The following is a 25,901-nucleotide window of genomic DNA, read 5'->3' on the forward strand; positions in this document are numbered from 1 at the left end:
GAAAGCCCCCCAGGCCTCCCCTCTGCAGTTGCCTACTTCCCTTCCCCCAGCCTGTCAACCACTCACCTGGGTTTTTTTGTCCCTACAGTTTTGCTTTTCCTAGAACATCTCCTGAATATAATCACACAACCTGTAGCTGGGGTTTGTGTATGTGTGTGTGGTGTTTTTTTTTTTTTTTTTTTTAAGATTTTATTTATTATTTGACAGAGCACAAGGGGGAGAAGCAGGCAGAGGGGAAGCAGAAGCGGAAGCAGTGTCCACTGAGGGGGGAGCCCAATGCGGGGCTCGATCCCAGGACCCTGAGATCATGATCTGAGCTAAAGGTAGACGCTTAACCGACTGAGCCACCCAGGTGCTCAACATGTAGCTGTTTTGATCTGTGTTCACTCACCTAACAAAATGCATTTAAGATTTATTCATGTCGTGTGAGTCAGGAGCTCTGTCCTTTTATCACTGAACAGTCCCCCATTGTATGAGGGTCCACAGTTCATCCGTTCACCTACCGAAAGACAACGTGGTTGCTTCTGTTTTTTTGTTTTGTTTTTTTGTTTTTTGTTTTTTGTTTCTGCATTAAGTCAATTTATTCTCATACATACATATTTGTTCACAACTGTTACTATCAACAGTGAGTCTCTCTGCCATGCGTAAAATCTACACACAACCTTTAAAATAGTTAAAGTGACCAGGTATGTATAAATCAATACACTTACAAATATTTTAATGGCTAAATAGTCTAGGACAGCATCCTTCAAATCAGTACACAGAAACATTTCAAGGGTATGTAGGCAAGGATGACTTCCGTGGACTTTGTATCCAGAACTTTCCTTTCCACATAAAGTCCTGCCTAAAACATATTACTCTTCCACCTCTTGAGATTAAGGCACTCCTTTCATATTAGCTCCTTTCTCCTTCACATACAAAAAACCTGCTTCTCTGAAGGTTTTTTACACCTCAGGATGTAAAATCCTCCAGGTGGTGGCTTCTGGTTTTTGATGACGATGAGCAAAGCTGTGGTAAACATTGGTTTTCAGCAAATAGGTTTTTGTGTCGCCCTAAGTTTTAATTGGCTGAGGTAGATGACCTGGGAGTGCGATCGCTTCAGGGTCCTATGGCAGGTTTGTGTTTAACTTTATAAGAAACTGCCAACCTGTCTTCCAAAGTGGTCGCATCGCCGTGCGTTCCTCAGGAGCGATGAAGGCGCTTTCCCTGCGCTCTGCGTGGCCGCCAGCATTTGGCTGGGGAAGAGTTTCTGGATTGTAGCTATTCCAGTAGGTGGGCAGTGGTATTTAATAGTTGTTTGTGGTTTTACTTCCTTAACAGAAAGTTACGTTGAACACGTCTTCATAGATTTACTTGCCATCATAGGTTTTTTGTTGTTGTTGTTGTTGTTGTTGTTGTTTTTGCCTGTTTAGATCTTTGGTCCATTTTAAAAATTGGGTTGTGTGTTTTCCTCTTTTTGAGTTTTATGATTTCTTATTCTGGATACATGTTGTTTATAAGATATGTGTCTTGCAGATGTATCAGTTTGTGGCTTGTGTGTTAATTTCTATTCTGTTTTTTCTGTATATGGGCCATACTCTTAAAGGATATTTTGTGGGAACTCTGGAAATCAGATCCCATTCTCCTCTCCCAGGATTGTTGTTGTTGATGGTTTTTATTATCTTTGTCAGTTTTCTTACTGCTTTTATGGAGGGAAGGATTTTCTGAGGTCTTTATTATTCTGCCATTCCTGCTGGCATTACTCAGTTATGTTTTGAAGTGGAATATGTTAAAGACATTTAATTTGGGTTACTTGACCCCAAAAGGCTCTAAGGTGTATTAGAAGGTATTTCTCCTTTTGCACTATGAATTTGTTTTACAAATTAATGCTGTAGGAGGAAAAAAAAACCATGGCATTTCAATCATCTGTCTCATTTAAGTATTCTTATAAAGCTCCTAAATATTGCTGTTCTAAACATTCTAGTAATCAGTAGTTTGATAATTCTACTTCTGTATTAAAACTATATAGCTGTTTGTTTTTCCTGTTTGCCCTTTGACTTTCTAAGATTTCTTCCTTTATTCTTTGTTTCTGTACTACTCGTTTAAAACAATAAGGTTCCCCCTGCTCTGAGGAGGCTGGAGCTCTGAGGAGACTTAAGATATACATTTGTTGTATCCACTTAGTGGAGTCAGGGGACTTGCAGAAAGAAGTAGCATCTGAGATCATAGGATTACTAATGCTAGAGGTAAGATGGGAAACAAAAGCTTTTTTGGTTTTGGGTGGATTTGGTGATGGGGCTTGTAATTTGTTAAGGGAGGGTAAACTTAAACGTGCCAAACCTAGCCTACATAATTCTTACTTATGAATAAGAACTACTGTTAAACGGAATAGGTGATGGATGGGCCATAAACCCATGTTTATGTTAATTTCTGATATTGTGGACATCCGGTATCTTTGAAGAGTATTTGAAGCCGCTGGAGAACTGCTGGAGGATTCTGACCTTTGAAATCTTATAAATCTGTACCAGAGCAGTCGCTCTCTGGGTCCCTTATAGGACCAGTTCTGGGTTTCAGTACCAGTTCTGTTAATTCAGCAAGAGACACTATTTTGTGAAGATACCAAACATCTAGATTTCTGCTTAACATTTTCTTTATCCCATAAACTTTTAGGCTCACAATTTTCCAGGATCATTCCTGGTTAAATTGGCCAAGGAGTTTGTTGGTGCTATCAAAGAGGGCAGCTTGACAAATGGAAAATCTTTGGAGTTATTACCCATTATTCTCACTGCCCTTGTTGCCAACAAGGAAAATCTAGATTATGGAAAAGGTAATTTTCTTCCAAGTTTAGTGGCTTTTTGGACTACTTACTTAATCAAATTTATTTCTCAGTGTATTTTGCATTTCTAGGTGAACTGAGTGGGGAGGAATGTAAGAAGCAGTTGATTAACACCCTGTGTTCTGGCAGGTGAGTCTTATTAATGTGTAGCAGTTTCTCAGATTTACAAGTGGCCAAAAAAGGGAGTACTGTTTATTTCAGGAATTTGTATCACTAAGTCTTCAGTCTGTTAGTTTGTTTATAATGTACAGTGTAAAACCCTTTATATAGTTTGTGATGAATTTTTGAGAGATTACTTACTATATTTTCTGTGCTAAGATTCCATATAGTTTCTATTTACTTGACTTTCATTTTTTTTTTTTTTTTAAAGATTTTGTTTGTTTATTTGACAGAGATCACAAGTAGGCAGAGAGGCAGGCAGAGAGAGGGGAGGCAGGCCCCCCCGAGCAGAGAGCCCAATGCGGGGCTCAATCCCAGGACCCTAAGATCATGACCTGAGGCGAAGGCAAAAGCTTAACCCACTGAGTCCCCCAGGCGCCTCTACTTGACTTTCATCTTAACACAGTTTTGTCCTCTAGCTTTATTTGGAGTCCTAAGATCCTTAAGGCTGAGAAGTCACCCTGCTGCTATATCTTTTATATTTTTTTTTAAATGAGTGGGATATATATAATTCATGGTTGTACCTTTAAGCCAGAAATATGGGAAGCTACCCTAAGGAAAGACTCCAGCATAATAAGAAAATCTTCATACATGAACATGTTCAACCCAGAAGATTGTGACCCACTTAAGCGTATAATAATAGAGAAATGTAAGTTATTATGGTATATAATCTATGTAAGTTAAGGTAGAGCCACTCCATGAAATTTAACCCCATCAAAGTGAAATCTGTAAAACCATCAAAGGTGAAAAATCCTTACTATAGTCCGTGAAATAAAGAGAATACTAAGTTGTGTAATACAGTGATTACAGTTGGGTATATTGAAAAGAAACAGAAGAGAGCATCCAATCAGAAACAACAGCTTTTATGGTTCTTTATATAAGATCCTTAATATACCTAATTTTAAGTATGTATCCACTCATTTGTTTCTAAATTTAAAAAATTTTTTTAGGATTTTTTTTTTTTTTGAATTTTCTTTTTTAAAGATTTTATTTATTTGACAGAGAGAAAGAGAGCACAAGCCAGGGGAGCAGAAGAGGGAGAAGTAGGCTCCCCACCGAGCAGGGAACCCAATGCAGGACTCGATTCCAGGACCCCGGGATCATGACCTGAGACGAAGGCAGTTGCTTAACCAACTGAGCCACTCAGGCGCCCCTAAAGATTTTATTTTTAAATAATCTCTATACCTAACATGGGGGGATCAAACTCGATCCTGAGATCAAGAATCACATGCTTCTCCAACTGAGCCAGCCAGCTATCCCTCATTCGTTTTTAAATCACTCAAGAGTTTATTCGGTACATATTATAATATACCTTGCATTTTTCATTTAACACATCTGTTTGTGTCAGTGTACACAACTCTACATAGTTCCTTTTTAAAAAAAGATTTTATTTATTTGAAAGAGAGAGAGAGAGAGACAGATAGCACAAGCAGGGAGGAGAGAGAGAAATATGTTCTCCTCTGAGCAGGGAACCCAACGCAGGGCTTGATCCCAGGACCCTGGGATCATGGCCTGAGTCAAAGACAGAAGCTTAGCTGACTAAGCCACCCAGCTGCCCCTACATCTTATTTTCAATAGTTTCATACTATTCTGTTATAAATGGCTAATCTCTAATTGTTAAGAGTGGTTTTTTTCCCAATAAATAATATATAGTTGGGTGCCTGGGTGGCTCAGTAGTTTAAAGCCTCTGCCTTTGACTCAGGTCATGATCCCAGAGTCCTGGGATCGAGTCCCACATCGGGCTCTCTGCTCAGCAGGGAGCCTGCTTCTCCGTCTCTCTCCACCTGCCTCTCTGCCTACTTGTGATCTCTGTCCATCAAATAAATAAATAAAATCTTTAAAAAAATATATAATATATAGTTGTTTGGTTTTTTCCTATTATAAAAAGTATTGCAGTGAACATCCTTACATCTAGGTGACTTTTTATAAGCCTGTACTCGGGATATATTTCTAATACTAATTTGAGGGGATCTGTGGTTATGTGCATTTTTAAACTTGATAATTATTGCCAGCTTGTCTTTCTAGAAGGGTTATATCAGTATACACTCTCTAAAATAGTATATGGAGAGCATTTGTTTCCCCAAAATTCCCAGCATTGAATATCATCAGACTTTGATTTTTGTAGCTTTGTAGGTTAAAAGCTGTTACTTCATTGAGTCTTTGATCTTATTTTCCAGTGGAACCCAATCAAACTTGAAATGACCTTAATTTTTTCCCTCCTTATTAATTTTACATAGTAATACGCAAATGAGTTAAATTGAGATGAACTTTCATATTCTTTGTCATTTTCTTTAACCAGATGGGATCAGCAGTATGTAGTCCAGCTTACCTCCATGTTCAAGTAAGCATCATTATTCCCTTTTCTCATTTTTCCTTGCTGTGTGAACTTGTCGGTTAGAAATTGAAGTTTAGCAAGCTCAAACACTACTCTCCCCCAAGTAAGAGTATTGGTACCTCTTTTCTGTTACAGAATTTTCTCCCTTTTTTACTTTAATTGCTTATTTAAAGTAGAACTATGATTTTTTTCCAATGTGGCTTTGCTTATGTAAAGCTTTTGGCCCCCTTTATGTTTCTCTCTTAGATAAAAATCAAAGAGGCAGTTATAATATTCTAATGTCTCCCAAATTAGGCCGTAGCTCTGACCTTCAGAGTCTTTGATCCACAGGGATGTCCCTCTGACTGCAGAAGAGGTGGAATTTGTGGTGGAAAAAGTATTGAGGATGTTTGGCAAGTTGAATCTTCAAGAAATACCACCTCTGGTCTATCAGCTTCTAGTTCTCTCCTCAAAGGTATAAATAAAAAGTGTGTGTGTGTGTGTGTGTATATATATTTTTAACTCTAGTGGAATGATCAGTTAGGGCCATTCAGCTTTTCCATACTCTTGATTTACATACTAGGGCATAGATGCTTTCATTTCGTGTCTGATGATATGATGGGTAAAAGGGTCATGCTTCATGCTCCTCGGCCAATGAAAATACGCATGTCTCTTATATTCCCACATTGTGTGTGTGTATTAGCAGAAGAGATAAAGATCTCAAGAAAGTGTGGACTATTGTCCCCTTAAGTCTGACACTAAGATGCATTTCAAACCCAATCTCAACTTGAAAAAGTGTTCTGTAAATCCTTAGTGTGACTTTAGGTTGTAATTTACCTATTGAGGTTCGTATTTGAGAATCCTCTAAGCTGAAAAGTAGATTAAGTTCAACTTGGTGACCTTGCTCTTTATGGGGAGACCTTACCTTTTTTGTATTTTTTCAGGGAAGCAGAAGGAGGGCTTTGGAAGGAATCATAGCTTTCTTCAACGAGCTAGATAAGCGACACAATGAGGAACAGAGTGGTGATGAGTGAGTAATACAGTACAGAAATAAAGTCATTTTGACAGATGCGTCTTCTTTTATGTGTTCGACTTCCTCTTATTTAACCTTTCAGTCCCTACCTTCACCTTAGCACAGAACTTCCCTAGTCCTCTCTGAGCTGCTCGGTCCTAAAGCAGCCAGCCTCCTCACCTACCTTATTTACAGCTTTCCAGGAGAATAGCGGTAGTTGTTGTGGAAGTTGCAGGTTTATAAGTTGTTTATGAAGTGTCCACTCTGTTCCAGGGACTATTTGGCCCTGGGACTGTAGTGTTGAAGCAGTCAGACAAGGTTCCTTCTTTCAAAGAGTTTAAATATTGGTGAGAAGAGAACAGGAAATAAATAAGAAAAATATTAGAAAGTGCTATGCAGATAACTCAAATGGATGATGTGATAGTGACAATGTAGTTACTTTAGAGTGGTGGTCAAGAAAAACCTCTTGCAGAGGATGTTACTTTAAGTGAAACCTGAATGGTAAGAGCCACATTACATAGATCAAACATTTTCAGCTCATGGAATATTTAGTTTGAATGCAGGACACAGCTTGGCATGCCTGAAAAAGTTTTTTTTTTTTTTTAAGATTTTACTTATTTATTTGACAGAGAGTGAGCACAAGCAGGGGGAGCCACAGAGGGAGTGGGAGAAGCAGGGAGCCGGATGCGAGGCTTGATCCCAGGACCCTGGGATCTGAAGGCAGACACTTAACTGACTGAGCCATCCAGGTGCCCCTGAAAAAGATTTTTCCTAAAGCAAATATTTGTAGAGTGTTTACCTGTGCCAGGTGCTGCTCTAAGCACTTAAACCTCACAACAGCCCTATTTTGCCTCTACTTAATGCATGCGGAGACTGAGGCATGGAGAAATTAAGGGATAACCCAAGATGATACAGCAGTGGAGCTGAGATTTCAACCCATGGCTGCAGAGCTCATGCTGTTAATCTGATTGTAGCCTACCACTTCTACTGTAGGGTAACTTTTTGTTACGTGGCTTGAGCACCTGATTATAAGGTGATCTTATATACGGAGTTAGGAAAAACTGGTGGAAAAGCAGGTGTAGGACAAAATAAGCTCAGTTTTAACCATGTTAAGTTTGAGATGTGTATTAGCATCCCATATGGAGGTATTAAGCAGATAGTCTAGAGATAAGAGATTGGAAAGAACTAAAACCATGGGACTGGATAGGGAGTCCTAGGGAAATTGTGAAGAAAACCCATGACTGAACTTAACAGCATTCCACCATTTAAAGGGAGGATGAGCCAGCCAAAAAAAAAAAAGAAGAAGAAGAAGAAGAAGTATTCAATGACAGTGCCCTAGAAGAGAAGAGAGTGTTTCAAGAAAGAAATGGTCGGTTGTGTCCTATCTGCGGGGTATTAATTAAGGTGGGACTTGATTATAGGTTTTGGCAACATAGAGGTCATTTGTAACCCTTGCAAGAATAGTCAGATGGCATTGAGGGGAGTGGGTAGAGAGGAGACAGAGCCTGGTTGAATTGGATTTAATGGAGAACAGGTAAAGAAGTGGAATTAATGATAATAGACAATTCATGCTTTCAGGAAGTTTTGTTATAAGAAGCTAGGAATGAGGCAGTAGAATTTACACTTCCTGCCTCCAGTATGAGTTCAACTTGAGTTCATCAGAGTACCTGCACTCTTGTCTCTTGCTCAAACTAGCTCATACCTTTCTGTTGAATCTTTCAGGCTGTTGGATCTTGTTACCGTGCCATCAGGTGAACTGCGTCATGTGGAAGGCACCATTATTCTACACATTGTGTTTGCCATCAAACTGGACTGTGAACTAGGCAGAGAACTCCTGAAACACCTAAAGGTAGCCACAGACTCCTTCGGTGACCCAGGAGCTCTTTATGAAACAGGGATGTGTAAACTCAGGCCCCTTTGAATGCCCGTTAAGGACAGGAGACGAGTGGAAGCATTGTATAGTGGTCCTAGATCTAGAGGATGCCTTTTAATTTGGAAGTAGAAAATCTACGTCATAACATTCTTAAGCAAGTTCCATTTTAACACCATGCTTAAAAGTTTGAGTGTTTAAAAAGAAAAAAAAGATGAGGACTGTTCAGCAGGAAACTTAACATTATATCATAACTCCATCATTGTCCTAGGTGAGCTTCAACCTTGACTTCTCTTTCTCCATTTGAGAATTGGGAGAGTGCCTATTTCTAGTAGTGTATTATGGAGTTTTGTGAAACTAAGTCATTCATCAATACATATGTGTGAGGTTGCTAGAATAAAATTAAAAGTGTTTTGAATTCTGGAGCTAGACTTTAAAGCTTCTTTATCTCCTCTGTATATGTTCACTCTTTTTTTTTATTTAGTTGCTATAAAACTAAAGATCATTATTGATCTTTTCAAAGAACCAGTTTTGTCTTTTTTAAAAAGATTTTATTTATTTCAGAAAGACAGCACATGCACAGGCAAGCCTGGCGGGGGTGGGGGGGGCGGGGGTATCAGGGTTGGGGATGGAGGGGGAGGTGTGGCGGAGAAGCCTACTCCCTCCTAAGCAGAGAGCCTGATGCAGGCTTGATCCCAGACCTGAGCTGAAGGCAGACACTTAACCGTCTGAGACACCCAGGTGCCCCACCAGTTTTGTATTTCTTGATCTACTCCATTGTATTATTTTTGTTGGTTTTTTGGATTTTTTTATTGTCTTTTGGGTATCATTTCTTTTAGGCCTCAAAGACCTATTTTTTAAATTTTATTGAGATATTTTCTTATTTAAATTCAATTTAGCTAGCATAGAGTATATTATTAGTTTCAGAGGTAGAATTTTGTAATTCATCAGTTGCATATGACACCCAGTGCTCATTATATCCTGTGCCCTCCTTAATGCCCATCCCCCAGTTACCCCACCCCCCACCAACCTTCCCCCCAGCAACCGTTTGTTTCCTAGAGTTAAGGGTCTCTTATGGTTTGCCTCCCTCTCTATTTTCATCTTGTTTTATTTTTCCTTCCCTCCACTTATGTTCATCAGTTCTGTTTCTTTTAAATTTCACATGAGTGAAATCATATGATGCTTGTCCTTCTCTGAGATAAAATTTACATGACATACAATTTATCCATTTTAACTTTACCTCCTTATGCAACCATCACCATAACCCAGGTTTAGAACATTTTCATCACCCTGTAAACTCCCTTATGCCCACTTATAGTGAATTCACATTCCCAGGCCACCACTGATCTACGGTCTCCAGAGACTGACCTCTGCTAGACAGTTCCTGTAAAGGGAATTAAACAATACACGATCTCTTGTGTGTGACTTCTTTTATTTAGCATGATGTTTTCAAAGCTATCCATGTGTTGTAGCCTCTGTCAGTATTTCATTCTTTCTTCTTGTGTCATAGTATTCTACTGTGTGGATCTATCAGATTGGTTTAGCTGTTCACCAGTTGATGGACATTTGAATTGTTTCCACTTCTGGGCTATTATGAATAACGCTATTGTGAACATTCATGTGTAGGTCTTCATGTGGACATATGTTTCACTTCTTTGGGATAGACATCTAGAAGTGGAATTTCTGGGTTATGTGCTAACTCTATATTTCATTTTCACCAAAGTGGCTATGTCATTTTACATTCCCACCAGCACTGTAGGAGGATTCCTATTTATAAGGGTCCCTGCCAACATTGTTACTGTCTTTTTTATCATAGCTGTTTCAGTGTGTATAAACCGGTATCTCACTGAGGTTTTGCTTTGCAGTCCCTTAATGACTGCTAATTGAGTACTTTTTCGTGTGCTGATTAGCTGTTCTGATATCTTCTCTGGAGAAATGTCTCTTTAAATCTTTCGCCCATTTTTTGATTGCATATCTTACTGAGTTTTAGGAATTCTCTGTATATTCTGAGTGTAAGTCCTTTATCATGTAGCTAATTAGTAAGTATTTCTTCCAGTCTGTGCCTCATCTTTCTATCTTCTTTTTTTTTTTTTTAATTTATTTATTTGATAGACAGAGATCACAAGTAGGCAGAGAGGAAGGCAGAGAGAGAGGAAGGGAAACAGGCTCCCCGCTGAGCAGAGATTTCCCTGATGTGGGGCTCAATCCCAGGACCCTGGGATCATGACCTGAGCCAAAGGCAGAGGCTTTAACCCACTGAGCCACCCGAGCGCCCCTCATCTTTCTATCTTCTTAATGGTATCTTTTGAAACACGAACATTTGAATTTTTATGAGGTCCAATGTATCAATTTTTTCTTAAATTATTTTTAAATATTAAAAAAATTAAATTTTCTTAAATTTATTTTCATAAATTACAATTTTGGTATTATATCTAATCTTTGTTTAGTTCAAGGTTTTAAAGATTTTCCAATATATTTTGTTTTTAAAGCTTTATAGTTTTAGGTAAAGTTTAGATTTCTGATCCATTTAAGGACCTGTCTTCAATAGGCTATGTTATACTTTTAAAATGTAAATAATGACTCCTTTTTGGTTTCTCTGTAGGCCGGACAGCAAGGAGATTTCAGTAATAACATATGTCCCTTCAGCATTGCCCTTCTGCTCTCTGTAACAAGAATACAAAGATTTGAGGAACAGGTATTGATTAATGACTTTTTGGTTCCTTCTGTAGTTGATAAGGAACACAAGGGCCCTTTCTTAGCCAGTTCTGCTAGTGGGGAATCCCTCGGTGTGAGGCATGTAGGCCCACGCTGTTTTCTGGGGGCTGCTGGGAGACTTGTTCAGGTACTTGGTATATGCCTTTACCTCCCTATGGCGTGGTAAGCCAGGTAGTGAGTGGGAAGAAGAGTGGAAACATACTATACAGTCAGGTGGAAAATGGGAAGTTTAGCTTGGAATTCACTGGCAGTTTATTATGTTGCAGTTTTTTAAGAAATTATCCCTGATTGAGTTGAAATTAATGAGAGCAATGTAGTTGCAAGGATAATATAAAATCCTATACCCTTTTTTCTCATATGTGTTCCCTGATTGTGGGTAATATTAATATGGATTTTACCCCTTTTCCTTTCACTCTCTCCCTCTTTTTTTTTTATAGAGAGGGAGAGAGTGAGGGGTAGGGAGAGTGAGTGAATCTTTTTTTTTTTTTTTTTTTTTTAAAGATTTTACTTATTTGAGAGCAAGAATGAGAAAAAGCACAAGCAGGGAGAGGGGCAAGTGGGAGAAGCAGCCTCCCCACTGAGCAGGGAGCAGGACGCAGGGCTTCAGTCTAGGACTCTAGAACCAAAGGCAGACGTTTAACTGACTGTGCCACAGAGCAAGAGAATCTTAAGCAGACCCTATGCCCAGTGTGAAGCCTGATGTGGGGCTCGGTCTCACAGCCTAAATCCCAACCTGATCTCACAACCTGATCATGACCGGAGCCTAAATCAAGAGTTGGACACTTGACCAACTGAGCCACCTAGGTGCCCCAGCCCTTTTTCTCTCTTAAGGAATGCCTGCCTGTCTTCAACTCTTTGAATTGCCCACTGAAGGTCATAATTTTTATATCCCACTCATCTAGTAAAACAGCTATCTTAGGAAAGCAAGTGTACGGTAGCAAGTAGGAACAGTTAATGGAGTTAAGATCCTGTTGCATGGGCTGTCATTTTTTGACTCATTTTCCTGTTTCTTTCATTATATTAGGTATTTGACCTTTTAAAATCTTTAGTTGTAAAAAGCTTTAAGGATCGTCAGCTTCTCCAAAGCTCAAAATTTCTTCAGAATCTAGTCCCTCATAGGTCCTGTGTTTCAACCATGATCTTGGAAGTCGTGAAGAATAGGTGAGTTCATGAACCAAACCCCAGTAGGTTCGTAAGGTATTTAGTGTTAGAAAATGCAGTGTGATGCCAGACTTGGGGCTCATCAGAGAAAATTGAGGGCTGTGGCTGTTGACTTCACATATCAATGTTTAATCCCTTGAAATTGTTCTAGCGAGGTTTTCTTGTATCAAAAAATCCTTAAATCCTAATCTTGATTTCTTGGCCACCTTGATAGTAAGAATACAAACTAAAGTGGGTGGCTTTGATTCTGTCATGATATTATACCTCTTTCTTGGCCTTAGTCTTCATTGGCTTTTTAGGTGAGTAAAAAAACATTAAAAGTTTTATTTACTTTAACTGTTGAAGTTTAGGACCGATGGATAAAATTGAATTAGCAGTTTTATACCAATCCATTTTATTTAATTTATTTATTTTTTGAAGATTTTATTTATTTGAGAGAGGGCATGAGAGGGGGAGGAGCAGATTCCATGCCAAGCGGGGAGCCCAATGCCAGACTCGATCCCAGGACCCTGAGATCATGACCTGAGCTGAAGGCAGATGCTCAACTGACTGAGCCACCCAGGCGCCCCTACACAAACCCATTTTAAACCAGATTGAAAAGATTGGTAACCATACTGGTCTTTATTTTATTTATCTACCTTTTTTTTTTAAGATTTTATTTGTGTATATGTTTGTCGGAGAGAGAAAGCATGCACAAGCAGGCAGAGTGGCAGGCAGAGGCAGAGGCAGAGAGAGAAGCAGTCTCTTTGCTGAGCAAGGAGCCTGATGCGGGACTCGATCCCACGACCCTGGGATCATGACCCGAGCGGAAGGCAGTGGTCCAACCAACTGAGCCACCCAGGTGTCCCTGGTCTTTATTTGTGTATCAAGATACACAGTAGCTGTAGTAACTGTCTTTACTGTGTCATATTTGCTTTGTGGATTAAATGTTTTAAAGCTTTATAATTTAAGCCATAATTTGAGGTAAATCTCATTCCATATCCTGGAATTCTGATTTAGATTGAGTTTACCTGAGGTTGACACATAAGGCAAATTTCGGACTAGAATCCTTTCTTTCTGAGTGATTTACCCATTGATAGGCTTTAAAGCTCCCTTATCTTCTCTGTATCTGGTTATTCTTTTTTGTGAGGTTTATAGTTTTATCTCCTGTATATTCCCAACCCAGTCTCTTCAGTTTGGGCTAAAGATACAGGCATGTTAGCTACCTAGGAAATTCCTGGAGAGCGTCCTTCTGAAAGTCCCAGTTAGCCACAGGACCTGGAGTTCTGTCTCCGTCTGTAATTAGGGTAGGATGGGCTGTTAACACCAGGTAGGATCAAACCTAGTGGGGAGGGATTCGGAGAATATTACTAGATTCCCTGAAATCATCACCTGGTTAGTTACACGTGCTTTCCCTAGTCAGTTAACCTCTAAATAATTTTATGTTGTATACGATTAAATTTTTGGACCCCACATGCCACATTTTAATGGTATTTTATTGTTTTTAGTTAGACTTGCCTGTTAGTGTATGGAGTTAACTTAGTAGAGTTGATTTTTCCCATTTTTGCTGTAACACAGTGTATTCCTGAAAAACCTTCTGTTTCTTAAAATTAACACTCTAAAAATGATAGTAACTGTGGGGAAGATAGGGCTGAGCAGACATATTTGACATTGTAACCAGAGCCCTAAGTTTTTTTTTAATTGAGATATAACTGACATATAGGATTATATTGGTTTTAGGTGTACAATGTAATGATTCAGTGTTTTATCTTAAAATGATCACCACAGTAGGTCTAGTTAATATCCAATGTGTTTTTTTAAGTATAATCAACATACAGTATTCTCTTAGTTTCAGGTGTACAGCATATTGACTGGACAATTCTGTACCTTGTTCAGTGCTCACCATGATAAGTGCATTCACCATCTGTTACCATACAACATTATTATTATTACAGATTATTCCCTGTGCTGTTCTTTCCATCTCTGTGACTTACTTATTTTATAACTGGAATTTCCTCTTAATCCCCTTTATCTGTTTCTCCATAGCCAAGATATGAAAGCAACCCAAGTGTCCATTAGTAGATGAATGGATAAAGAAGATATGGTACATATACACACACTAAAATACCACTCAGCCATATGAAAAAGTGACATTTGATATATTCCTTTCACACACACAAACATATATATATATATATTTTTTTTTTTTAAGATTTATTTATTTATTTTAGAGAGCATGTGAAGGGAAAGGGAGAAAGTCTTTTGTTGTTGTTCTGTTTTGCTTTGAGAGACAAAGTGTTAAGAAGACCCCACACTGAGTGTGGAGCTGGACTCAGGGGCTGAGATCACTACCCAAATCAAAACCAAGAGCTAGAAGCTTAACTGACTGGGCCACCCGGGTGCCCCTCCTGTATGTTCTTAACGTAAAAGTTCTGCTACAGTAAATATGGGACTTCACCTTAAACAAGTTGTGGTAACCTGGAAGGCACAGTAAGGGAGTATTGAAGCTGAATTCTGGAGACTAGAACCAAATGCACAAATATTAGGGAAAACCACACAGTAAATACTTCAAAGATATCAGCTTGCATGTAGCCTAAGCCAAAAGGAAGAAGACAGGCTGGGTGCTTGGGTGGCTCAGTCGGTTAAGCATCTCCCTTTGGCTTGGGTCACAATCCAGGGGTCCTGGGACTGAGCCCCAGGTTAGACTCCCTGCTGAGCAGAAGAGTCTGCTTCTTCTCCATGCACCTCTCCTTTGGCTTGTGTGCTCTCTCTCCCCTCCTTGCTCTCAAATAAAATCTTTAAAAAACAAACAAAACAGGGGCGCCTGGGTGGCTCAGTGGGTTGGAGCTTCTGCCTTCAGCTCGGGTCGTGATCCCAGGGTCCTGGGATTGAGCCCCGCATCGGGCTCTCTGCTCAGCGGGGAGCCTGCTTCCTCCTCTCTCTTTCTCTCTCTGCTTACCTGTGATCTCTATCTATCAAACAAATAAATAAAAAAATGAAAAAAAAAAAAAGAAAAAATAAATAAATAAACAAACAAAACAAAACAAGCTCAGGAGCATCATGAACAGTAGTACTGTAGTCCTCTGTGCTTTGCTGTGCTTGGTTCTGTTGATACACTTTGTGTTTACCTGCAGATACTTGGAGGTACAGAACATTAGTGTACAAGGAAAAAAAATCACTCGGGAACCAGTTCAACTTCCAGGTTTTATTTACTCCCCCAGTTAACAGGAGATTTTCGGGGGCGGGGAGAAGAATGAGCACATGCTCAGCCTATTTTGATCCCAGATCTCCAAAGTGTGAATATTATTAAAATCTATTGAAATGTTGTGAGAATCTGTTCACAGCTGTCTCCTTTGTTCTTTAATGCTGTATTAGAATTTGTTGCTATTTAGCAGGTAGATATAATGATAAAGAGGTTACTACAAGCATATCATTTCCTCTACTGTGGGTAACATTAAATGGTATAAAATCACCAAGGATTCTACTACTGTGCAAAAGATTTGTAGGTTTGGCTTGTGCTTTTGAAGCCAGATCATGCATTGCTTCATACCATAAATATAAATATAAATATTCCTGCTGTGAACATTTACTGTGTGCCTTCTAAATGTTAGTGTTATGCGAGGCTGTACGGATAAAAATATGACTACGAGGTGGTGTCTCCACGAAGGAACTCATTCTGGGGAGGGAAGCAAAATTATAAGTGTCGTTAGTGTCTTCAGGAAAATAAAAGAAGCAACAATTAGCTTCCGGTCTTGCAGTCTTGAATGGAAATGTGTAATGGTCAGTACATTGCGATATTGCAGTTTCATCTGTATGATTTTGGATGTTCTGTAGTTTCTGGATTTTGCCAGTGTTCTGTCAGTGGAAATACAGGAATTCAGAATTCTGACAGATAAAGAAAAGTTTCATGTAAAGAATATTGGTGATCTAGGTCAAATTTGGGAAATGTGTAAACATGACAATGAGCATAAAGGTGAGGTTCTTTTTAACTAAGCTTTGTGTTTTTTTGCAGTGTTCATAGTTGGGATCACGTTACTCAGGGCCTGGTAGAATTTGGCTTCATTTTAATGGATTCATATGGGCCAAAGAAGACTCTTGATGGAAAATCTATTGAAATGAGCTCAGGTCTTTCAAAAATACCAAACCAGCATGCATGTAAGCTGGGTGCCAATATCCTGCTGGAAACTTTTAAGGTGAGTCTCCAGTTTGGGAACCATTCCCTAATTCTGTCAAATTGTATTATAAACAAGGCATGACATTTGCTTGGGAGCTTAGAGGACAAGGAAATTTGAGTATGCAGCAGTTTCCAGGAACAGAGGTTGGAATAGTAAATGAAACATGACAAATCCAGCTTGATGGAATATTTGCTTTTTCATCCTTTATTTATATGAGGTTTTAATTTAATTTCTCCTTTTTCTGTTTATTAGAAATTTTAATATAAATTAGTATTTCGTGATTTACTCTTCTTCCTCTAGTAGTAAATCATTTTTGATCATTTTCTGTTTTGGTGGGTGCTTTTGGATGCTATTATACAAAAAATAATCTTTTAGGTCACTGTAGAACATCAAACTTGAAGAATTATGCTTATTGGTTCATTGTTTCTGAAGAAACCAAAATAGTTCTTATATTTTTAAATGCATTACCATATAACAACCATCATCTCAATCTTAATTTCTGAAACAGCTTTTAAAAATGCATTTACTTTCAATTAAAACAAGAGCTAGGCTTTGTCTGAGGCTAACCAACTTTGCTAATGATTCCTCTACGTCATTTTCTTGACATTGAATTAACGTAGCTACACACCAGAAGTGTCTGCTGAAGATGTTACTTGGAGGCTAATTTGAATGTAAATCTATTCCGATTCAGAACTATGAAGTGAATGTGTATAATAATCCTTGAGAGTTGTCTGTTAGATGATGCAAATGACCGTTTTTAATAGTAATCTGATTAAAAGTGTAAGAGATTTAAATATTTTTTGTTTTAAGATTAATTTTTTCTTTTTAAACTAGTGAGGTTCTCTTTGGTTTCACACAAATGTCTTTGTCAAGGCATCTGTAAAGCATATAATTTACTACTAGTAATCTAGTGTTAGTCTGAGATCTGAAATTAATCTGTACTGTAAAGTAATCAAGTTGAGTTAAGAATTTTAATGAAAATTCCAAACAGGTTTTTTTGTTTTTTGGTTTTTGGTTTTTTTTAGGTGACTATTGTGCTTCTAGAAACCAAGGAAGGGTTTGGAAAAGATTTTTTGAATTTCCAGAAATTTTCATGGGCTTTTAAATTTTAAGATGAAAGTCATACATGGCATACTGTTGGAAATCAGGGTTTTGACATGTAATGGATACCTTAGTAGAATGATTCCTTTCTGATGCTGAACCTAACACATAGCAATAGTTTCATGTGCGCTCTTTTGTAGGCTAATAAACATGGTAGTTGGCCCTGCCAGTCAATCTTCTGAGCACAGCATGAGGATAGAATTGAGTGACTCTGTCTTTCCAGATGATTCACAGTATATTTGTCTTTGAAATAAACAGTTGAGTTTTACCTATAACCAAACTGTTCCTCATTCTGCCTAACATGAATTGATGCAATTGTAAGCTGAAGGTCACCATAAATATCCCATAAAATGAAATATTTTACTAACTGTTCTGTTCTTTTTAGATCCATGAGATGATCAGACAAGAAATTCTGGAGCAAGTACTCAACAGGGTTGTTACCAGAGCATCCTCTCCCATCAGTCATTTCTTAGGTATTGAACTGTGAAAGGGTAAAAAGGTGTGGAAGTTCTAGGAAATATTTTCCTGTAAATATCCTACTATATTGGTCCTGGATTGATTTTTTTTTTTTAGATTTTATTTATTTATTTGTCAGAGAGAGAGGGAGAGAGAGCAAGCATAGGCAGAGAGGCAGGCAGAGGCAGAGGGAGAAGCAGGCTCTCCGCCGAGCAAGGAACCCGATGTGGGACTCGATCCCAGGACGCTGGGATCATGACCTGAGCTGAAGGCAGCTGCTTAACCAACTGAGCCACCCAGGCGTCCCAATTTTTTTTTTTTTTTTTAAATGGAGCCCAGCATGGAGCCCAGTGCAGGGCTTGAACTCATGGCGCTGAGATCGAGACCTGAGTTGAGATCAAGAGTCAGACTCTTTAAAGACTTTATTTATTTGATACACAGAGATTACAAGTAGGCAGAGAGAGAGGAAGGGAAGCAGGCTCCCCGCCGAGCAGGGAGCCCGAAGGGGGCTCGATCCCAGGACCCTGGGATCATGACCTGAGCTGAAGGCAGAGGCTTTAACCCACTGAGCCACCCAGGAGCCCCAAGAGTCTGACTCTTAACTGACTGAGCCACCCAGGCACCTTGGTCCTGGAAAAAAAAATTTAATGATGCAGTAGTATAATGCAGTATCTTTGATTATGATGCCAGTGAGACAGAAGTCCATTTACATTGCGGTCGTCGAGGAGGAAAGGAGCATCTAACTAATGAGTAAAACTTCTGTCTTGCATCAGCTTTCTCTCTTCTGTTTTAGTATTTCTCTGATGAGTGTTGTCCTTATGCTGCAACTCATTGACCTCTCATTTCCTTAACCCATGACGTTCTGGCTTCAGTCCTCTCTTTGTATTTTAACACATATCTTCTAAGGCCAAATCCACTGGTCTTTTCTTAGTTCCTGACTTTCCTAATTTCTGTATCATTCAACACCGTTTACAATTTCCCTGAGACTTTCTTAGGTTCTTGGGTAACAGTTTGCTTTGTATCCTGTGTGTGATCAGCTCTTCTCTTCTTCCTTTAGTGGTTCCTCTTCTTCTGCGGGTAAGTACTGGACTTTGCAGAATCTTGATGCTTGACCCTTGATTCTACTTTTTTCCCTTCTTTATGGCTTTACTGAAGAATAACTGAAGTACAGTATTTAAAGTCTAACAGTTTGATGACTTCTGACATGTGCACAGCTGTGAAGCCATCTACAAAATGAAAATGCACATATCACCCACAGATGTTTCCTGGTGCCTCTTTGTAATTCTTTCCTCCATCCCACTCTTCCTCCCCGCCTCCTGTCTCCAGTCCAGTCTGCTTTCTGTCTAGAAATTAAATGCCATTTTTCAAATTTTATGTAAATGGAATCCTACTGTATGCTCTCCTTTTTTGTCCGGCTTCTTTCACTCAGCATAATTTTTTTTTTTTAAGATTTTATTTATTTATGACGGAGAGATATTGAGACAGGGAACACAAGCAGGGGGAACTGGAGAGGGAAAGCAGGCTCTCTGCTGTGCAGGGAGCCTGATACGGGGCTTGATCCCAGGACCCCGGGATCATGACTTGAACTGAAAGCAGACCCTTAACGACTGAGCCACCCAGGCGCCCCATCACTCAGCATAATTCTTGACATTTTTCCATGGCTGTTGCAGGGATCAGTAGCTGGTCCCTTTTTATTGTTAGTAGTCCTACCTGGTGAGAATATAAGCTCAATTTATTTATTCATTCACTTGTGGACAGGTTATGTAGGTTGTTTCTGATTTGGGGCTATTACGAATAAAGCTGCTATAAACATTCATTTTTAAGTCTTTTGAGGAGATGTGCTTTCATTTCTCTTGGGAAAATACCTGGTAGTGGAATGGGTACATCATATGGGAGATCTGTGTTTAATGGTTTAAGGACCTGCCAGGCTGTTTTCAAAGCAGTTGTACCATTTTCCACTTCTACCAGCAATGTTGCTATCATTCCACATTGTGACTAATACTTGGTTTGGTTAGTCTTTTTAATTTTAGTCATTCTGATAGGTGCTTGATAGTATCTCATTGTGATTTTCAAATATCTGTTTGAATTTTTTGTCCATTTTTAAAAATCGAGTTGTTTACCCCCTTATTACTGAGTTATAAAAGTTCTTTATATATTCTAAGCACAAGCCCTTTGTCGGATATGTGGGGGTTTTTTATTGTTATGTTAGTCACCATACAGTACATCATTCGTTTTTGGTGTAGTGTTCCATGACTCATTGTTTGCATATAACACCCAGTGCTCCATGCAGTTCGTGCCCTCCTTAATACCCATCACCGGGCTCACCCATCCCTTTAGTTCCCCTCCCTTCTAAAACCCTGTTTGCCAGAATCCATAGTGTCTCATGGATAGTCTGCCACTCCGATTTCCCCCTCTTCATTTTTCCATTCCTTCTCCTAATGTCCTCCATGTTATTCCTTATGTTGCACAAATAAGTGAAACCATATGATAATTGACTTTCTCTGCTTGACTTATTTCATTCAGCATAATCTCCTCCAGTTCCACCGATGTTCATGTAAAAGTTGAGTGTTCATCCTTTCTTGATGGCTAAGTAATATTCCATTGTATATATGGACCACATCTTCTTTATCCATTTGTCTGTTGAAGGGCATCTTGGCTGGTACCACATTTTGGCTGCTATGAACACTGGGGTGCATATGGCCCTTCTTTTCACTACCTCTCTGTCTTTGGGGTAAATACCCGGTAATGTACTTGCAGGGTCATAGGGTACCTCTGTTTTTAATTTTTTTTTTAAGATTTTATTTATTTATTTGACAGAGGTCACAAGTAGACAGAGAGTCAGGCAGAGAGAGAGAGAGAAGCAGGATCCCTGCTGAGCAGAGAGCCCAACTCAGGGCTCAATCCCAGGACCGTGGGATCATGACCTGAGCTGAAGGCAGAGGCTTTAACCCACTGAGCCACCCAGGCGCCCCTGTTTTTAATTTTTTGAGGAATCTCCACACTGTTTTCCAAAGTGGCTGTACCAGCTTGCATTCCCACCAGCAGTGTAAGAGGGTTCCCCTTTCTCCACAACTTCTCTATTATTTGTTGTTTGTTGCCTTGTCGATTTTCGCGGTTCTAACTGGTGTAAGGTGATATCTCAATGTGGTTTAGATTTGAATCTCCCTGATGGCTAATGATGACGAACATTTTTTCATGTGTCTGTTAGCATTTGTATGTCTTCTTCTTTTTTTTTTTTTTTTTAAAGATTTTATTTATTTATTTGACAGCGAGAAATCACAAGTAGATGGAGAGACAGGCAGAGAGAGAGAGAGAGGGAAGCAGGCTCCCTGCTGAGCAGAGAGCCCGATATGGGATTCGATCCCAGGACCCTGAGATCATGACCCGAGCCGAAGGCAGCGGCTTAACCCACTGAGCCACCCAGGCGCCCTGTATGTCTTCTTTGAAGAAGTGTCTGTTCATGTCTTCTGCCCATTTTTTGACTTATTTGTTTTTTGGATGTTGAGTTTAAGTTCTTTATAGATCTTGGATATCACCCCTTTGTCTGTAGTGTTATTTGCAAATATCTTCTCCCATTCCGTGGGTTGCCTCTTTGTTTTGTTGACTATTTCCTTTGCTTTGCAGAAGCTTTTGATCTTGATGAAGTCCCAAAAGTTCATTTTCGGTTTTGTTTCCATTGCTTTTTGAGACATGTCTTGAAAGAAGTTGCTGTGGCCAATGTTACTGCCCGTGTTCTCCTCTAGGATTTTGATGGATTCTTGTCTAACCTGGAGGCCTTTCAACCATTTCGAGTCTGTCTTTGTGTGTGGTATAAGAGAGTGGTCCAGTCTCATTCTTCTACACGTGCCTGTCCCATTTTCCCAGCACCATTTATTGAAGAGATTCTTTTCTCCACTGGATATTCTTTCCTGTTTGGTCAAAGATTAATTGACCATAGAATTGAGGCTCCATTTCTGGGCTCTCTACTCTGTTCCACTGGCCTATGTGTCTGTTTTTGTGCCAGTACCATGCTGTCTTGGTGATCACAGCTTTGTAATAGAGCTTTAAATCAGGCAACGTGATGCCCCCAGCTTTTTTTTTCTTTCTCAACATTTCCTTGGCAATTAAGGGTTGCATACATTTCCTTGGCATTTCCGGTTCCATACAAACTTTAGGATTGTTTGTTCAAGCACTTTGAAAAATGCTGGTGGAATTTTGATTGGGAGGTCATTGAAAGTATAGATTGCTTGGGGCAGCATAGACATTTTAACAATGTTTATTCTTCCGATCCATGAGCATGGCATGTTTTTCCATCTTTCTGTGTCATCTTCAATTTCTTTCATGAGTGTTCTGTAGTTCCTAGAGCACAGATCCTTTACCTCCTTTGTTTGGTTTATTCCAAGGTATTTTATAGTTTTTAGTGCTGTTGTAAATAGAATCTATTCTCTAATTTCTCTTTCTTCAGTTACATAGTTAGCGTATAAGAAAGCAACTGATTTCTGTGCATCGATTTTGTATCCTGCCATATTACTGAATCGCTGTGTGAGTTCTCATAGTTTGGGGGTGGAGTCTTTTAGGTTTTCCACATAAAGTATCCTGTCATGCAAAGAAGTTTGACTTCTTCTTTGCCAATTTTAATACCTTTTATTTCTTTTTGTTGTCTGATTGCTGTTGCTAGGACTTCTGGTACTATGTTGAACAATAGTGGTGAGAGTGGGCATCCTTGTCATGTTCCTGATCTCAAGAGAAAGGCTCTCAGCTTTTCCCCATTGAGAATGATATTCGCTGTGGGTTTTTCATAAATGGATTTTATGAAATTGGGGAGTGTTCCCTCTAGCCCTATAATCTGAAGAGTTTTAATCAGGAAAGGATGCTGTATTTTGTCCTTCAATTGAAAGGACCATGTGGTTCTTGTTTCTTCTCTTATTTATGTGTTCAATCACATTGATTGATTTGCAAATGTTGAACTACCCTTGCATCCCAGGGATAAATCCCACCCGGTTGTGGTGGATAATCCTTTTAAGGTACTCTTGGTTCTTATTAGCTAGGATCTTGTTGAGAATCTTGGCGCCCATATTCATCAGGGATATTGGTCTGAAATTCTCTTTTTTGGTGTTGCCTGGTTTGGGGTTCAAGGTCATGCTGGCCTTATAGAGTCTGGAAGTTTTCCTGCTGTTTCTATTTTTTGAAACACCTTGAGGAGAATAGGTATTGTTTCTTCTTTGAATGTTTGGTAGAATTCCCCAGGGAATCCATCAGGCCCTGAGCTCTTGTATTTTTTTGGGAGGTTTTTGATCATTGCTTCAATCTTCTTACTGGTTATTGGTCTGTTCACGTTGTCAGTTTCTTCCTGTTTCAGTCTTAGAATTTTTTAGGTTTCCAGGAATATGCCCATTTCTTCCAGGTTGTTTAATTTATTGTCTCCAGGTTGTTTAATTTATTGTCATATAGCTATTGATAATAATTGCTAATAACTGTATTTATTTCCTTGGTGTTAGTCATGATCTCTCCCATTTCATTCATAATTTTATTAATTTGGGTCCTTTGTCCTTTCTTTTGAATAAATCTGGCCACTGGTTTATCGATTTTATTAATTCTTTCAGAGAACCAGCTTCTAGTTTCACTAATGTGTTCTATTGTATTTCTGGTTTCTAATTCATTAGTCTCTGCTCTAATCTTAAGTATTTCCCTTCTTGTTCATGGGTTAAATTTAATTTGTTGTTGGTTCTCCAAATCTTTAAGGTGTAAGGATAGTTTGTGTATTCAGGACTTTTGTATTTTTTTGAGAGGCTTGGATGGCTATGTATTTCCCCCTTAGGACCACTTGTCATATCCCATAGGTTTTGGATCGATGTGTCTTTGTTCTCATTGGTTTCCATGAATTGTTTATTTTCTTCTTTGATTTCCTGGTTGATCAAATTCCAAGGGTTTGAATATCATCCAAATGGTCTTCTTGTGGTTGAGTTCCAGTTTCAAAGCATTGTGGTCTGAGAATATGCAGGAAATAATCTCAATCTTTTGGTATCAGTTGAGACCTGATTTGTGACCCAGTAGGTGGTCTATTCTGGAGAAAGTTCCATGTGCGCTCAAAAAGAATCTGAGTATTCTGTTGTTTTAGGGTGGACTGTCTTGTCTGTATCTGTGGAGTCCATCTGGTCTAATGTGTCATTCAAAGTTCTTGTTTCTTTGTTGATTTTATTTTTATTTATTATATTTATTTATTTATTTATTTGACAGAGAGAGATCACAAGCAGGCAGAGAGGCAGGCAGAGAGAGAGAGAGGGAAGCAGGCTCCCCGCTGAGCAGAGAGCCCGATGTGGGTCTTGATCTCAGGACCCCGAGATCATGACCTGAGCCAAAGGCAGTGGCCCAACCCACTGAGCCACCCAGGCGCCCCAGTTGATTTTATTTTTAGATGATCTATTACTGAGAGTGGAGTGTTGAGGTCTACTATTAACATATTATTATCAATATGTCTCATTATTTTGGTTACCAGTTTGCTTATGTAGTTGGCTGCTCCCATGTTGGGGGCATAGGTATTTACAATCATTAGATCTTGTTGGATGGATCCTTTAAGAATGGTATGGTGTCCTTCTGTATCTCTGACTAGTCTTTAGCTTAAAATCTGTCTTGTCTGATAGGACAATTGCTACCCCAGGTTCCTTTTGAGGTCCTTTGGCATGAAAGATGGTTCTTCATCTCTTTACTTTCAATCTGGATGTATCTTTAGGTTCAAAATTAGTCTCTTTTTGGATAGCATATGGATGGGTCCTGTCTTTTTATCCAGTCTGCAACTTTGTGCCGTTTTATGGGAGCATTTAGGTTGTTCACACTGAGAGTGATTATTGAAAGATAAGATTTTATTGTCATCATGTTGCCTGTGAAGTCCTTGTTTTTATAGATTATCTCTGTATATTTCTGTCCTATAGCACTCTTGGGGTCTTTCTGTTTTTAGAGAACCCTCCTTAATATTTCTTGCAGGACTGGCTTAGTGGTCACATATTCTTTAGTCTCTGCCAGTCCTGGAAGCTGCTTATCTTTCCATCCATTCTGAATGACAGGCTTGCTGGATAAAGAATTCTTGGCTGCATGTCCTTCTCATTTAGTTCCCTGAATATGTCTTGCCAGCCCTTTCTGGTTTGCCAGGTCTCTGTGGACATTATCCTGATGTTCCTCCCTCCGTACATAAAGAATCTCTTCTCCCTAACTGCCTATAAAATAGTTTTCTTGGTTCTAAGATTTGCGAGTTTTACTATTACATGCTAGGGCGTTGGTTCAGTCTCCTTGATCTTGGGAGAGGTCCTCTCTGCCTCTATAACATAAATGCTTGCTTCTTTCTTTCTTTCTTTTTTTAAATTTTTATTTATTTGTCAGAGAGAGACTGTGCACAGAGGCATGCAGAGTGGCAGGCAGAGGGAGCAGCAGGCTCCCAGCTGAGTAAGGAGCCCAATGTGGGACTTGATCCCAGGACCCTGGGATCATGACCGGAGCCAAAAGCAGCCGCTTAACTGATAGAGCCACCCAGGTGTCCCTCTTGTTTCTCTTTTTTTTTAAGATTTTATTTATTTATTTGACAGAGACAGTGAGAGAGGGAGCTTAAGTAGCGGGAGAGGGTGAGGGAGAAGCAGGCTCCCCACTGAGTAGGGAGCCCAAAGCATGACTCAGTCCCAGGACCGTGGGATCATGCCCTGAGCTTAACAACTGAGCCACCCAGGCACCCATGAATGCTTGTTCCATTCCCCAGATTAGGGTAGCTCTCGGCTACAATTTGCTCAAATGTATCTTCTAGTCTTCTCTCTCTCCACCCCCTCAGGGATCCCAATAATTCTGATGTTGGAAGGTTTCATGGCATCATTTATTTCTCTAAATCTGTTTTCATGGATTTTAAGCTGTTTGTTCCAGGCCTCCTCCTGCTCCTCCTGGGCGCGGGTACTGGCGGTGGAGGCAGCTGCAACAGTGGCAGCCACCAGCCCTAGGGACCACTGACTCAAGTCCTTGCCGGTCCTCTCAGGTGCAGTTGGGTGGCAGCTGTGGCTGGTCCCAGGGGTAGGTCCATGCCTGTGGCTGCTCAGTCCCAGCATTTGTCCCTTAACCCCCTTTGTTCTGTTTGAGCACTGTTACAGTTCCTTTCAGTCTTGCAGCCTCTGGTCTCCAAGCTATCGCTG

The 25,901-nt window shown here is 39.5% G+C and overlaps 1 protein-coding gene across 5 annotated transcripts in view; it reads left to right on the plus strand.

Annotated features, from left to right (window-relative positions):
* FANCI (FA complementation group I) overlaps positions 1 to 25,901 on the plus strand; it is an 83,718-nt gene that overhangs the window by 16,394 nt on the left and 41,423 nt on the right. For all 5 annotated transcript variants that reach the window (XM_044230373.1, XM_044230374.1, XM_044230371.1 and 2 more), the window contains 11 exons: positions 2,095 to 2,225; positions 2,650 to 2,806; positions 2,887 to 2,944; positions 5,274 to 5,315; positions 5,640 to 5,763; positions 6,233 to 6,318; positions 8,023 to 8,149; positions 10,773 to 10,865; positions 11,910 to 12,046; positions 16,038 to 16,218; positions 17,687 to 17,774. In XM_044230373.1, coding sequence (XP_044086308.1) covers positions 2,095 to 2,225; positions 2,650 to 2,806; positions 2,887 to 2,944; positions 5,274 to 5,315; positions 5,640 to 5,763; positions 6,233 to 6,318; positions 8,023 to 8,149; positions 10,773 to 10,865; positions 11,910 to 12,046; positions 16,038 to 16,218; positions 17,687 to 17,774 — 1,224 coding nt within the window. The remainder of the gene's footprint in view (positions 1 to 2,094; positions 2,226 to 2,649; positions 2,807 to 2,886; positions 2,945 to 5,273; positions 5,316 to 5,639; positions 5,764 to 6,232; positions 6,319 to 8,022; positions 8,150 to 10,772; positions 10,866 to 11,909; positions 12,047 to 16,037; positions 16,219 to 17,686; positions 17,775 to 25,901) is intronic.

The sequence above is a fragment of the Neovison vison genome, chromosome 13 (genome assembly GCF_020171115.1).
Source record: "Neovison vison isolate M4711 chromosome 13, ASM_NN_V1, whole genome shotgun sequence".
Taxonomy (NCBI): domain Eukaryota; kingdom Metazoa; phylum Chordata; class Mammalia; order Carnivora; family Mustelidae; genus Neogale; species Neogale vison.